Below are 16,608 nucleotides of genomic sequence, written 5' to 3'. Positions count from 1 at the left end.
CAAAATGAATTGGTAAAACTGTTATAAAGTGCATGACCCGCGTATAAGCCGACCCATAATTTCTAGACTACCGGTACATCACAAGATGCACAAAGTGAGTTCTGAATACGTTTATTTAGGCAAATCACATTATTAAATAAAATGAAAGTAAGAAAGCTAATTTATATGTTGAAATAAAAACAATTCTGAAGTGTTAAGTCTTAATGGAAATTTAATTAATCCTCATTCTAAAATCATGAATTATAAAAGTTCTATCACTTTTAGAATCCTTCAAAATCTGGCTCTGTATCAGACTCGCCAAACAGTTCACGAAACTCGGCTTCTGTTACGGGCATGCTTTCATCATATACGTCGTCATTGTCATCATGGTCATCTGATAGTGTGTCGTTATCCTTCTTGCTCTCCTCATCATTGTCGGATTGAAATATAGCATCATCCTCTGTTCCATCCATGGCATTGCTGATACAACACTTCCTGAATGATTTTGCTTTTCCACCATTCTCGTACTTGCTTCTCGTTCACAAAAAATTCATGTGCTGCAGCACAGTTATTTGCTTCTGCATATTCAATAACTTTAAGTTTGAATGCTGCATCATAAGCAGAACACTTTCTTTTACTTCCAACACTATTCATTTTATCTGATTGAATTGAATATAAACTTCTAGAGAGATTAAACTGAAATAATTTCTTACAGTGGTAGTATACTATTTATATACCTTATCCTGTAATTATTTCCATGTGTGGTTGGTTATCAATTTGTATCTGATAATTATTTATCATTGTTGTTTATTTGTGTGTTTTTTTTAAACTACCGGTAGTGTGATTCAATTGATCAAAATATGATTGGTTTCAGCGTGGACATTATTCAAATATTGTGACAGTTTATAACTTTGAGCAGAAACCATGTCCACTACCATATCTCATTAAACAATACATCTGAGAGTCGGCATGTATTAGTAAAGTCATTGGCATTGTACAACAAAACAAACCTATTATCCCCGAGGCATTTACCACAGATTAAGCATATGGTAGCTATTGTATAACACTCTACCACTAACAAACCACTTTGCTTTACAAACAACTAAACAACAGTAGTATATAAACTGTGGCTGCCAATTACTTCTAAAACACCTGTCAAAGAAATCCCACAAATTATCTTGTTTTACAATTATTCACGCTGACTCGTATATTGCCCTGTTATTTACCCTTCCTAAGCGTGCGCGCAACAAACCCCTATGGAGCCCCTTGCTACTGTTCCTTTAAGACTATCATACATGTATTTCTACTTTCAATCAAAATGTTTGTCGTATATACCTTCAGTATCGTAATTCTATTATTTTTTTATGTAGATTCTTTTCATATTTACACTGAAATAAGCTAGCGTGCATTTGTACGACTCCGTAGAGTTTAATGATTACTGATTAGCTGAGGGTTAAATACTTGACTGGAGATTACTAATATGGCGGTTCTTTTGGAAAATACACGTACCACCGTGGCTCAAATAACACGTATGGCTGCATTATCTGGTGGATGGACATCTGTCAAATAGACGTCAAGTACGTTAAAACATGTTTTTCATTCATTATCCTACCACTTAAGTTAGAAAAAAAATATTTGTTTCACTTCACGACAGCACAAATCTTATGAGCCATGTGGCATCATTAGGCATGTGATCTCATCTTCGGCGATCGACAGAAACAACAAATACTGGAAATCAAGGGAAAAAAGCATTAAAAATTTCAGACTTGGACCTTGGCCTGCAGATAAGCTGACCCCCCTTCTTCCAGGCCTTATTTTTTCCCTAAATTTTTCGGCTTATACGCGAGTATATACAGTACATGCCACATATACACACCCGAACAGGTATAAGCATAATTATTGCTATCAATAAAATAATGAGAGCACAAAGATTTATCAATATGTACATATTTAGATGATGACCATAATATATTTGGAGATTCAGCAATCCAAATGAAACTGCAAGACAAACTGCTGGACTAACTGTGCTAACAAGAGTGCATCAGACATTAAACTACATAACAAACAGGGTGAGACGCAAATAACCCTAACAAATACTGTGGGAGCGAAATGATTTGCTGATATGTGTATTCAGGTCATGACCTTAATATATACCACCTTTCAATGCAAAAAACATCACCAGTACTTATGCTAATCATATGCTAAATGAAGCTAAAGATAAGAACAACAATAACTCTAAAATACATTGCAGCAGCAAAGTGGTTTGACAATATGACCATATCCAGGTTATGGCCATGTTAATTTCATGGCAATCTATCATAAACTGTAGAACTGTGCCATAGGATGTATTGTAAGACAAAAAGGCAATAACTTACCAACAAGAGATGCAAAGTCATTTGCTGATATACACATCTTTGGATAGGAACATCATGATATTTCCCAAGTTTTATGGCAATTTATCAAATACTGTGGGAGAGTTTATATTTCAATGTGGGCATCTCCAAGTGACGATCATAATAATTACTAAATTCTGTGGCAATCCATCAACATTTGATGCTCTACTGGACAAAAAAATGCCCAGAAATTCAAGAGTATTTCTTCCTTTTAACAGCTGAATGTTGAAACTACAGTATCTCTGATGTCAGAGTGGCACAATGTACACTTGGGAGTAAGCAGACATCATTAGAAGTCTTTGGATTAACCCCACCTCAATTCAGGAAGTTAGCGACAGCAAGATTTTCAAGACAGCCATGTTTGATGTACAAATGTTGCCATTTTCATTTACAACCAACTATGTATTGTAAGAAGTCTACTGGTGAAAACTACATGTTGAGACACCATCCATTAAGTGTGTGTATGATTTGGATTTCTAATGTGGCTTTAACAATTTCTCAGTCAAATTGTCATGATGTCTCAAGTGTGACAGTCTATAGTGATGTCTAGCACTGGGACATCATGCTACATATCTTGGCATGATGTCCCACCCAGTCACATTATCTTGACACCAGGACAACCAGTCCTAAAACTAACCACTTAATTCTGAGTGCCAAGCAAGGCAGCTGCTAGTACCATTTTTAAAAGTTTTTGTTATCACTTGGCCAGGGTTCAAACCCGCAACCTCCCGCATCTGAGGCGGATGCTCTAGTTACTAATCTACCGGAGCAGTCCCCAAATATAATCAATCAATCAATTAATCAACAAACTTTGAAAAAGAAAACATTGTTGTCAAAATGACTTTCCATTTAATAGTAATAACAAGATTTTCAATATGGCAACCATGGTGGCTATACTGATGTCAGATCAGTGCTATTTTAATCTAGAACCAAATAGGCATCATAAGATGTATTTCGATGAATACACAATGTTGATGTGATCAGCCATCAAGGAGAAGTTGAAGAAATTTTCAAGGCAGACATTGTGGTGTCCATATCAAAGGTCATGTCAGTACCAATTTTATTTACTACCAGACAGACATTATAAGAAGTCTTCCAGATGAAAACCCTATGTCAAAATGACTTTTATCGTCCAGGTGGACCAATGATATTGACATACTGGATGCCGGATTGGCACCGGTCTCATTTAGGTGTGTGATGTGATGTGATTTGGATTTTTAACGTAGCTTTAACAATTTTTCAGTCATATCATTATGATGTCTGCAATGTGGCAGTTTATTGTGATGTCTAGCACTGGGGCATCATGCCGCAGACATGTAGCATGATGTCCCACCCAGTCACATTATCCTGACACCAGGTGAACCAGTCCTAACACTAACCTCTTAATGCTGAGCATGAAGCGAGGCAGCTGTTAGTACCATTTTTGTAAGTCTTTGGTATGACTCGGCCGGGGATCAAACCCACGACCTCCCGTAGTTTCATTTAGGACCAACTAGACATCATATGAAGTCTTTTAGTTAAAATCCCATGCTGATTATGACAATCCATCCATTCAGAAGGAGCAATTAGCAAGATTTACAAAATGGCCATTGTGGCAGTTATACAGAAAGTCCAAGTGGCACCAACTTGATTAGGACCAAGTAGTTTAGGAGGAGCAGCGATAACACACTTGTGCTACTGGATAATGGACTGACAAATGACCATTGCATATGCCTTTCTGAGCAGAAGAACTAAAACTAGGACTATATGTGCTAATAAGATTGTATGCCAGATGGAAGGATGAAAAGACACAAGGATTACTAACTACATGTATATAATAAGCAAGTAACAAATTAATAATCAAATATGACATAAGGCCCCTGTAAAGTACAAAAGACCCAATAAATTTGATCCAGGGGGAACTTTTCTTGGCAATCTGGTTAAAACATTGTTTGCAGCAAAACCTAACTAGGTGCAACACAAATGGTGATAAAGTGATCTTTAGTTTGCAATGGTCTAACAAGCAATACATTCTTTTACCTGCTCCTTGTCTAGCCCAGGGTGGGTTTTTCCCTGCAGGTGTTCCGAACTGTGACATATTTCACCTGAAATACAGATTAACATAATATTTGTACATAACAGGGTCCATTCTGAATTCTAATATTTGAGTGAAATAATTTTCTTTCTAGTGTGAAAAGGGCACAGTTAATGAAAACAGGGAGAAGAGAGTGCAGAAAGTTCAAAATTTATTATATTCAAAATATTCACCTAACTTCAGCTTTTGCATACTTTCACATCAGATGATCAAACTACATGTAGTTATAAAATACAATTAAAACCTTTATAAAAATTACATTTTTTCACCTTCACCACAGATGTATTACATAGCTATTGTATAAATACAGCAACTTCTAGTAACAGTTAAAGCTGAAAATCAGCAACCAATGTCTTAATAAAAATCCTCTTATCATGCATTCACAGGATACAATTTTTGTATAAAATTAAATCATTTTATTAGCAAATGAACTACATCCAGTCATAATTTACTTCAAATGGGTTACACATGTTCAATGATTTACCGGCATTTTAAGAACAATATGTGAATTTTCGACTGAAAACAGCAATATAACTTCTGCCACTTACGATCATTCAACTATAAGCCATGAATTGACTGCAGGGCACAATATGTCTTTTTCTAATTTTATGCCTTTAATTAAAGCGACTACTGACACAAAAGAAAACACTGTACAATGATTATGAATGAATTCACCTGAAATAACAAGTTGATGGGGGTGGGAGGAAGGTTGATGGTGCAAAAAAAAAGACAACATGCACGCTTTCAGAGCTCTCAACAGTTTCTAGAAGAGGAGTCCTTGACTCTTCATTCGTGGAGCTCAGGAGCCCCCAACCTATTTCCGAGAATCCCTGTCATAAACCCATGAGTCCCTCCCTTTTAAATGGATAGAAAGGAAAAAGAAAAAGTACATGATCAATATTTTAATACATATCAGAATTTATATCTTGTCCATTAATAACACCACACTAACAAAAAATATTTTTCAGTATAAAGAATGTTAAATTGAAACACGTAAATTTATATATTTTTTTAAAAATTGTTTACCTTACAAAAATAGTAAAAACAACAAAAATAAACCACAACAATAAATTCATCAACAATTAATTTCAATCCCATGAATGATCTTTTACAATGCTGTGAAGTTTTCTCTCCATGTAAATAACATCTTCATTGATACCAAAGAAATGAACATTAGTAAACACCTGGCATTACACCATAATATATATATATATATATATATATATATATATATATATATATATATACACACACACATACAAACACATATACATGATGTCATCCATTTCTATATCAGAATTTATAATGTCTAATGACCAATAAAGTACAACAAAATTATAAAGTGTTTTATAGCAGCTTCTTGCACTGCATTTTGCCTTGCTTATTCATTCATTATGGAAACTCAAAGTATGTGCTTGTGGATAAAAACATTATGCTAACAAGTATTATATATGTCTTTTTACATTATTTATATTCTAAGGCTGATAAATATATTCACCATTCATATTTAGTTTGAATGGTGCAAATCAAAATTTTCAACCATCAGCTCTTATTATTTGTATTTCTGACTGCCTCACTAATTTCATCCTTTTGCCTTGACTAGAACTTCAATACAATAGATGTTAAGATGATCGTTCAATTTGTAGGCAATGTTTCACACATATGAAGCTGCCCTTGCTTAGTTTGGGTTTCCTCTCAAACTTTCCACCCCATGTTAGATATTCTGAGTTATGTTGAGGTGGGACGTTAGTGTACATCCCCTATCAAAAACATATTTTATCTCTTTTCTAGCCAATACAGCAACCAAATGCAGTCTTTACAAGTTTGACCTTGCACTTGGTCATGTGATCCAAATTACAGAACTGAGAATGTGGAATTCTTCATTATCTTATGTATGAATTCTGAAAGTGCTAGAGATGACATAAGCCTAGTTTTCACCTTTTTCATGAAAACAGTGGTACAGATGATGATTTGGAGTTATCCAATATGGCTGACGTTTATCCAGAATTCCTGAGGGTCAAACATAATAAATACAGTGTCAATGTGCATACAGATCCATAAAAGATTGAGTTTGTGAAACAGATATTCGATTCAGAACCTTGCATGACTTCATACAGATCTAGTGGTCAAAATGGTACTATCTACAGGACACAAGAGAAAAACAATGTGACAGCAACATTGTATAAAACATCATGTGTCCTACACATGCAGGGGCTGATTTGTTTCACATGGTTAGATCCTATTATCAGTTAATGTAGACAGGATAAGAACACCCATGCTAAAGGCAGTTATATGCTGAGATCTACACCAGTAACTAGATCTAGTACCAAACATGAAACAGCTCCTAAAATCATTGACCTAGATGACTCAGGCAATAAAATTAACACCCCTCTAGAGTGTCAGGCAATTACACGCTCCATAAATCATGACCATCACAGTTATGGCTTAAACCATAATGATTTCTCCATATGTGTACTTCAAAAAACAACTGACCTTATGCCAGAAGGTAGATCGCTCCGCCTACCGAACACGTGACTTGACAACCTCTTAACCTCCGACAAACATTCTGTGAAAATGGCGGGCATGATAACATTAAAAGATATACCAGACGATATTGGTGAGAATATTTGGCATATGAAACAACATCAAGACAGAGACAGAAAGCGAGAGCATTTATCCATCGCTTTCACTTCTCTAAGTTACGTTGGTATGCGGAGAAGTCGCCCCAGAGTGGTTGGAGAAGTCGCCCCAATTGGTTGGAGAAGTCATCCCAAAACTTGTCACCCAAATAACCATTTTATAACAGAATAAAGTCATCTTTTACGTGATTCATATATTTTTATATATACGTGATCACAAAAGAGATATTAACTAAATTAAAGCAATATCATAGTAATATTTAAGTCTGTATATAAACTAATGAATGACGACAGTATAGTGATTAAAAAGGATGATAAGTCAAACACTATTATTATTGTGAATCAAGATGATTATGTTAAAGCTGAACTTCAATTAGAAATTAAATAAAAAATTTCAACATTCATTAATGAGATCGCTAAAAATAATAATTCCGTGAGGGGCCCCAAGTGGCCGAGTGGTCTAAAGCGCTCTCCATTATGAATCACTGCCATCTCACCACTGTCTGCATAGGTTTGAGTTTCGGATTCGGCCAATGTGGGTATGTGAGAAAGCTTGCCAGTAGCTTCTCAAGGGTCGGTGGTTCTTTCCGTGGATTTCTCGGGTTCTTCCTCCACCATTAATACTGGCCGCCATGTATAGCCTATCGTGTGCTGAAAAATGGCATTAAATCCTACAACAACAATAATTCCGTGTGTGAGGAATTTGATACTTTCCCTCTTAACATACGTACACCTCAAAATTAATAATTCAGTATAAGAGGAATTTGATCTTAACATACGTACACCTCAATTCTACATATTACCCAAAACTCATACAAATCCTGACCATAATTTACCTTTAAATTTTCCAGGACAACCCATTATATCAGGTTGTAATTCATATACTGAAAACCTATCCAAATTTACTGCTAGTGTTTTACAACCTTTAATAAAATCACTTCCTTCATACATTAAAGGTACAACTACTTTCATTAAAAAGTCGAAGCCTATTCCACATCTATTTGATAATTTCAATCCTGTTATCATTAGATGTAACATCACTATATACCAACATTCCATATGCAGATGGTATTGAAGCATGCAAATATTTTCTTGATAACAATCCTAATAATAGCACACCATCTAGCTAAGATATTTGTAAAACAATAAAAACTTATCTTGGAAAATAATTATTTTCAATTTAATAATACGACTTACATACAGATAATGGGTATTAATATGGCTCCTATATACTCCTCCCTTTCATGGGTGAATTAGAAAAGGATTTTATTCAAAACGAAAAGTTTAATCCATCTCTTTGGTTCAGATTTTTAGATGACATATTTATGATCTGTAAGCATTCAACTGAAGAACTGAAAAAAATTACTGATATACAATAGCCGAGTCGATATCGACAGAAGCAGCTTGTCGGAGGAAAATGACGGACGTAAACAGTGCTTGGAGGTGTCTATAATAGCGCTCGCTGATTGGCAATCGAGCAGAATGATTAACAACTGGCAATAGGTCAATTAGGAACTTGGAGGCTCAAATTGAAGAATTAAAACTACAGTTACATGCCATTAAGTCAGCACAGGGAAGGATTAATGAGCAAGTAACCTCAAGTGAAACAGCAATTCAAACATACTCCCAAATAGAAACAATATCAGATGCTCAGATACAGACAATCCCAATACCAGCCAAATGAAAATGTAAAATGACCATGCAAGTAACAAATGATACCCAAAGTAATCCTGCACTGCAAACAATAGTACTCCCCTCTCAGTCATGTGTCACACCTGCAACAGCAATAAGTGTACACCCATGGCCCTCAGCTCAGACAAAACTGTTTCCTGCACCAACAACTGCATTTCTCAGAGCTCACACAAATAAATCAACATCAGCTCGATTAGCTCACACAACTGAGACACCAATTTCAGCACCCCTTCCTCCAAGAGATGTGTCTGAAATACAATCTAGAGTCCAACACATGACATCACAAGCCAGAAAAGATAGGACTCTAATAACTGGCTCCTCAATATTGAAAAATACAATACCAAGGAGACTTCTTAAAACAGATGTACAGACTCTAAGAGGTGCAAAAATTGCTATTTTAGATAGCATGACATTCATAATCAATTTAAGTATTGCAACCACATCTGTCCCCAAAATATGGAAAACTGAAAAAGTAACTCCTAACTCCTATTCACAAATCTGGTTCTAAGGATAATGCTGATAACTACCGACCAATCTCAATACTACCAAACTTGTCAAAATTGATTGAAAAACATGTCATATTTAACCAAACGCTGTTACACCCTAATTAATCAGTCTTTAGACAGAAACATTCATGTGAGACTACCTTGATATCCCTAACTGATAAATGGCTTCAAGCACTTGACCAAGGTAGAATAATAGGATCAGTGTTTGTAGATTTCAGGAAAGCTTTTGACATGGTGGATCATGAAATCCTTTTGAAGAAACTGAAAATCTACCAATGTGATGAAAACACAGTTTGATGGTTTACTTCATACTTAAGTGAGAGAACACAACATGCTGATATAAATAATCTTCTGTCTTAACCTGGAACAATAAGATATGGAGTACCACAAGGCTCAATTCTAGGTCCATTACTGTTTATTTTATTTATTAATGACCTACCACTTTTACTAAGGAGCTCAATATCATTTACAGATCTCTATGCAGATGACATAACATTGTCAGACATCCAAAACAAAAAGCATGAACTCGAAATTTCTTTACAGAATGCCCTAAACAAACTGGACAACTGGTGCACATGGAATGGCATGGTGGTAAATACTGGTAAAACTAAAATATTACAGTGTGATCCCGCTTTAGCATGCTCCATTATAACACAAATTCGGATATAACACGGTCGCTGCATGGCTCCAGACATTTTATTAACATTTTTTCTCGCACACGAAAAAAAATCTTTCTTAAAAGTAAAAAAAAAAACGTAAAAAGTTCATTATCATTTTGGGGAAGATATTGCGGAGACCAACCGGACAAGGCATTATCTCATAATCTATCTTTCGTCAGATTTTCAGCTGCTCGCTAGTAATTAATATATTTACACAGACTGACATCTGTGTGTGGATGGTAAGTAAAATTCCTCTTCTTTCCACTCAGTATTAATTCCTTCATAACACCCACATTTTCTGTACTAATCCTTGTCATCAGACCAGGACGCCAGTGTCTCTATCATCTGTTGACCCTTTGTTAAATTTATGACACATGAGTGGAAACAGCATCACTCCACTACCACAAATATAAAAAACATACACACACACCCATCTTACTTGTTGATCTATTCAATAGGCAGGGAGGAACTGTAACTACAATCAACCAAACGATGGCCAATTCCTTTTTTAAAAATGTATCCAGATAAAATAGTTTGCTAAAATTTCAAAGAAAACATTACCTTTGAAGCACCGACTGTTATGAAAATGTGCTAAGAAAATGAAAAAAAAATCAGTCTCAATCATGCAATGCAATTATTTGATGTTGCTGCCACAATAAGAAATGGGCATTCGTTTGGTTCTCCAAAGCTTGCCTTTAGCGGTGACTTCAATAACACATGCACCTTTCATCAAGGAAAACTGACTACAATATCTTTGATAAAAACAAAGAACTTTTCTTCAAAGAAGTCAATACCAAAACTTAAAAAAAAAGCAATGGAATCTGATGGATTTTTCCATTTTCCATCATGACAATAATATGTGTACTGTGCCATGAAAGTTTCCTTTCTGCAGGGAAAAAGTTTGTGCATACGAATGCTACCAAGCGGCAGCTTAAAACACAAACTTAACTTTTACCAACTTGGGACATACTGAAAAGTAAATGTGCTTCATCATTCGTTACGTGATTGTGCTATGTTTATCCAAAGGATTCAGACCTATATGACCTGTCACAAAATTACTGAATATTTTAAATCTCTGTGTGTGCATTTTTTCGATGGAATTACTTGTATTGTGGATCCAATGTATGTGATGAGATTTGCAGGTGAGTACATGGTGTTGATACTCTATTTTTGCAATATATCAGACATGCATATATAAACAGTATACATATATATGTACCAATCTGTGGTTTTCTAAATAAATTAAAATATTATATATGCCTTCTCTGTTTTCACTATAGGTGTATTTCCCATTTAATGCATCAATTTATGATGGTAACTGTGCCAACGAAGCACGTATTTTACAGCCCGCATTTATTAACACACACCCTGCAAATTTTTGGGGGTACATGCATAATTTTCTTGAGCTAACTGACCTGGTTGCTTATAACACGATTTCATCTATAACACGGTTGGGTTCTATGACTCCCAACTAGTGTTATAAAGCGGGGTCACACTGTACTTATCTCAGCATGGCAAAAACGGACAAATCTTGATAGTGATGAACTATGACATGGAAGGATAAAAATTTGCAAATGGTCTGTCATCATAGACTACTTGGTGTTTCAGTAGATAATAACCTATCATGGACTGAACAAACCGAACATATCAGTAAAAAAGTCAATTCAAGTTTATGGCTTCTCAGTAGGACAAGACATTTTCTCCCTGAAAGGCACATAAACTATTTTTAAACAGTTACATACAACCCAGTTTAGACTACTGTAATACAGTATGGGGTAATTCAAATGATAAAAACATAGCAAAGCTGGCACATCTTCAAGAAAGAGCATTTGGGCTAATATCAATCCAGAAAGAAACCAAGGAAAATTTTGCTGGTAAGTTAAAAATATTACCTATTAAATATTGAATCCATTTGAGAAAAGCCAAATTAATGTACAGGATATCCAATAATAGTGCTCCTGAATATTTACAATCGCTATTCCAGTATAGGCTACCTGGCAATACTCCCCACCTGTGATCCATGTCTACCAAACAGTATAAAATTCCCAAACCAAATAAGGAATTATTTATAAACAGTTTCCAATACTCTGGAACTCTGCTCTGGAATAGTATTCCAGTTGAGATTAGAAATGCCCACTCTATTTCCTTCTTCCAAACCCAATATATCCAGTGGCTTCAGAGATGCAGCTAAAATAAATAAATTCCTTTGTATGAGGGTCTCAAGGTAGATTAGTTCTTAGCTAATTGTGTTACCCTCTTTAAATAAGGTCATTATTATTATTATTATTATTATTATTATTATTATCTTAGAACCTAAACTCACTCACTTTTTAAGAGAAAAAAACATACAACTTGATGATTTCGACTATTTAACATACACTGTATATACAATGTATATACTCGCTTATAAGTCGAGCTCAACTGCAAACTGTACATTCAGATCTGCTGTCGCATAATGCAATGACAGATCTTGGTCTGTGTAGGTTTTTAGGAATAATCAGCTGAACAAACAGCATAGAACCTGCTCTGCAGATGCAGGTGCATTATGCTATAGCAGATCACAATCATCATTGTTTGCAGTTTCACTTGACTTATAAGTGAGTAGAGATGGTTGCAATCTTTTGAATCTGATACCACCTCACCAATTCATTATTTTATAGACTGAAACTCTTGGACTTTGCCACCTACTATAATCTAGTAGTAACAAACACCCTTGGCCAGCAAAAATCATCTAGAAGATGGGTTTGGTACAGTTCAGATGGAATACACCACAACCAGACTGACTATATCTTTGTGAGGAAGTACTTCCTGTCTAGTGTCAACATTGCCAGAAAATGTAGCTTCCCAGGAGCTGACATAGGAAGCGACGATTACTTGCTAATGATGACTATCAAATGTCATCTGAGGAAAATCAAGAAGTAAAGACAGGTTAGGATGAGGTTTGAACTTGACAAACTTAAAGATCCATGTGTGGTACAAGCATTTGAGGGATCATTAGGCAGTAAATTTGCACCACTCACAATTTGGGGGCTGAAGAAATAAACCTATGCTCCTTATCACCTTCTTCAACATGGCATTAACTGGTACAGCCAGTGAGATCCTAGGATATCGAAGGATAAAGAAGTCCTGAGTCACAACAGATATTCTTGACCTATGTCACGTCATGTGAGGAAAAAACTGAGGAATAAGTGGGGAGACCAATGAAGGAGCAGAAAATAACAGGATTAAGAAGAGCTATATAAAAAAACAGGAAAGCTGGTTACAGGACCAATGTAGGGAAATTGAGAAAAGCATGAACCAGAATAACAATAAAAAGGAATACCAGTTTGTGAAAGACCTGACACAGAGAAACAGGTGAGATCTACCATGATCCAGGATAAGGCTGGCAAAAGCCTCACAGAAGACCAAGAGATTCTTAACAGATGGACACACCTCAGTGATTTTCTGTGTCCCAGATAAAACACTGACATCCAAATAGATGTGATTAAGCATTTCCAAGACCTCTGGTCTCTCTCTATCATGTACGAAAAACAAAATAAATGCCAGAAAGGGAGAAAATGAAACAGAGCAAAATATATCTGAGCCTGTATTCACAAAACTCACTATCTTGAATGCACCTACATACATACATACATACATACATACATACATACATACATATATGCATGCAGTTGTCCACATGCATCTGTGTACATAGCAGACACTAGTATTTCTTGTGGCTCTAAATAATGTGTTTCTTTGTTTCTCTTTTTACTTGATATCTCTGAAGCTGGATTAATTATTTTATTCATTTGTGCATAAAATGATAATATAAAGATAGGAAAGTCATATAGGGACTGTTATTATTGATACCTGGAGGTATTTTTCACAGTACTTAAGTATAATCAAAATGTCAAGTAACTGGGATTCCCCAAGGTTCTGTGCTAGAGGCTATACTATTATTTTTATGTCAGCAATAAAGCAGATAACTTCAACTCACAAGCGATAGTATTTGCTGATGATACTTCTTACTTATGTTGCAACTTCTTCTGCAGACCTGTCACAAGTACAAAAGATTATAAACAACGATCTTGAAAAAACATAATGCATGGACAAACTAGATGCTTTTTTTGTTTAACTCTTCAAAATAGGACATTAATCACAAACAGACAGACAGTCTTTTCCTATCCGAAGTTCTCTTTTGACAATATGCATTTGCCTCCTGGTCTCAGTCATTAACATTCTGGACCAACATTATCCACTAAATGAACTGATATTAGTATGAGTATTCTGAACACATGTAAATATCTATGTTATGCATAAGTAAGAATTCTTTTCGCAGGAAGTTTTGGTCAAATTATATATATATATATATATATATATATATATATATATATATATATATATATATATATATATATATATATATATTTATATATATATGTGTGTGTGTGTGTGTGTGTTTGTGTGTGTACTATTCTTATGTCAAATTTTAGAATATGTTTCTCAAGTCTGGTACAACTGCTCTACTGAAGATACAGGCAGATTGGAGAAAGGCAGATTAAATTGGAAGATGTACCAATAAATTGCTCTACAGAATATTTTCATATGGAAACTGGTTGGTAAAACTCTTTCACAAGGAAAGAAGAAAAGATTATGCATATAGTATAAAGTTATAAATACATGTACTCAAGTGTCAAACTAAATCGACCTTCTTCCACAGGAGATATGATGCATCTAATTTTTGTCTATGTAATTCCCAAAGCATCACATCCATCTCAACTATACATGTACTTCTTTTTTTGCAGATGTCCTTTCTCCAATGCACGATTTATCTTTGAGACTCTTTCCCTAAAGATATCCTAAAGCTCCTAATCTTTATAATTTCACAAAACATTTATCAAGTTACACAAATGTTTCAAATTTATTCAACTTTTTTTAAAAAAAACTATTCTATTTTACAACTTAATTAAATTGAGAATGAAATGGTCTCAAACCAGTGCACACGTTCACAGGTAAGAACAAATTATTGTACATCATTGATATTTGTTCTCACTTTGAAAAAACAAAAAAAGTACTATAAAGGAAAAGGTGACCTCCCTTTATTTCATACATTGCATGCATTATATCGCAGAAGATGAAAAAAATAACTCTACATGGTTCTGTTACCTAAAGCAAGAATTTTGAAATATATGGAGAAAAATAAAACAACAAATTCTATAAAAATTGTCAAAAAATATTTTGTCTTAGTTAACCAATACCCGTTTTATCTGCTAGATCTGGATACTACCATATCATTGGGTGTTATTTTGAACACAATGATATGATCAGAGGAACATAGTTCACCGAGTAAAAAACCTAGCTCATCTTATACATCATAGATACTCCACTTTTGGTCTATTTGACGAAAAGCAATATGACGGTGGGCAAATGACTCCTATTTATAGCAACAAGGGGAATTTGTAAACTGCCCTAATCGATACTTTCAGTAAGAGATGCACTGCTGCTGACCCCCCAGTTTTGTTTTGGCAGTAACTAAACAAATAACATGGATGCGCCTTAGTCCTACAAGTAAGACGTATCACATGTTATTTATGATTTAGTGCTACGTCCCTGACGCCCACAACAGCGTCGAGGTCCTACATATAGGACTAAACCTCCATCCTGACACAATTGTCCCAATGTTTTCACTGGGAAAAGTCAGCTTAAACTCCGAGTTTAAATTAAACTCCGACACTTACCATGAAACTTTGAAAAGCAACGTATCGTTTAAATGAATGTATCGGATGGATCTGGCTAACAAAATTGAGCGAGAAATGAAACAATGAATACATGTTTCGTTAAGATCCGTAATACTACTTCTCCACTGATTACTCGATCCCTCCTCGTGTTGTTACTGTTGGTTTCCACTGTTAGTTACTTAATGCTATATCTCTATTCCTTATACAAAACATTTCTTGAAAATAAATCTAGTTTATTATACCTTGTAATGAACCCCACATGAATGAATAAATATTACATCTTGTCATAGTTTCTACCCTCTGCTCTCATTGTACAATTTTCAATGACCGAACGACATTTCAAGATAAGAAAGTACGAAAATAATTTAACCGAAACGAAATTCATTATAATACACTGCCATTCAACCAGTATGATATATACAATGATTTATAACTGACAATTAGCATTCCCTTAAAATTTTTAATATTGACAACATCGTGAAATAGCTACTCATGATCAAAGCTGCCAAAACTTAATTTGGATATAGCTGTTAAGTGTCGGTGTAAAATCATGTTTTTCCAGTTGATGTTGTCAGTATGCGCGGATCTGATTTCTGCAAAAATGTGAGTTTGTAGGAATATGTGGATTTTAATCAGGGACGCACGCACAATTATTATCAGGGTGTTACGGCTCTATGGTCATAAATTAAGTAACAGAAATAAGCAAAACCAACAAGTTTTGGAAAACATAACAAACAATTCAGTTATAGAAGTTATGAATGAAAATGTGAGATGAACTTACATTATTAGTGAATCCAAAATAATCCTGATAAAGTCCTAAGGAAGTCCAAAAGAATGAAAAGTTCCTTATAAATTTCAAAACCGGAAATGTACTGGTCTGCCATGAATCGTGATGTTGTCAAAATGGCCTTGTCCAAATCTCCTTTGAATAATTCACAATAGTTCC

At 34.9% G+C, this 16,608-nt stretch overlaps 1 protein-coding gene across 2 annotated transcripts in view; it reads right to left on the bottom strand.

Annotated features, from left to right (window-relative positions):
- Positions 1-16,006, bottom strand: part of LOC149802715 (cell division cycle and apoptosis regulator protein 1-like) — a 97,141-nt gene extending 81,135 nt beyond the window's left edge. For both annotated transcript variants that reach the window (XM_089952126.1, XM_089952127.1), the window contains exons 1-2: positions 15,905-16,006; positions 4,392-4,456 (exon numbers count right to left, since the gene is read on the bottom strand). In XM_089952126.1, the coding sequence (XP_089808252.1) occupies positions 4,392-4,449 (58 nt within the window). In that variant the 5' untranslated portion in view covers positions 4,450-4,456; positions 15,905-16,006. The remainder of the gene's footprint in view (positions 1-4,391; positions 4,457-15,904) is intronic.
- Positions 16,007-16,608: the final 602 nt, after the last annotated feature.

Source organism: Sinohyriopsis cumingii, chromosome 3, assembly GCF_028554795.1.
Source record: "Sinohyriopsis cumingii isolate HCF-2022 chromosome 3, ASM2855479v2, whole genome shotgun sequence".
Lineage (NCBI taxonomy): Eukaryota > Metazoa > Mollusca > Bivalvia > Unionida > Unionidae > Sinohyriopsis > Sinohyriopsis cumingii.
The sequence above is the reverse complement of the archived record's forward strand: the minus strand, read 5'-3'. Positions and strand labels throughout refer to the sequence as shown.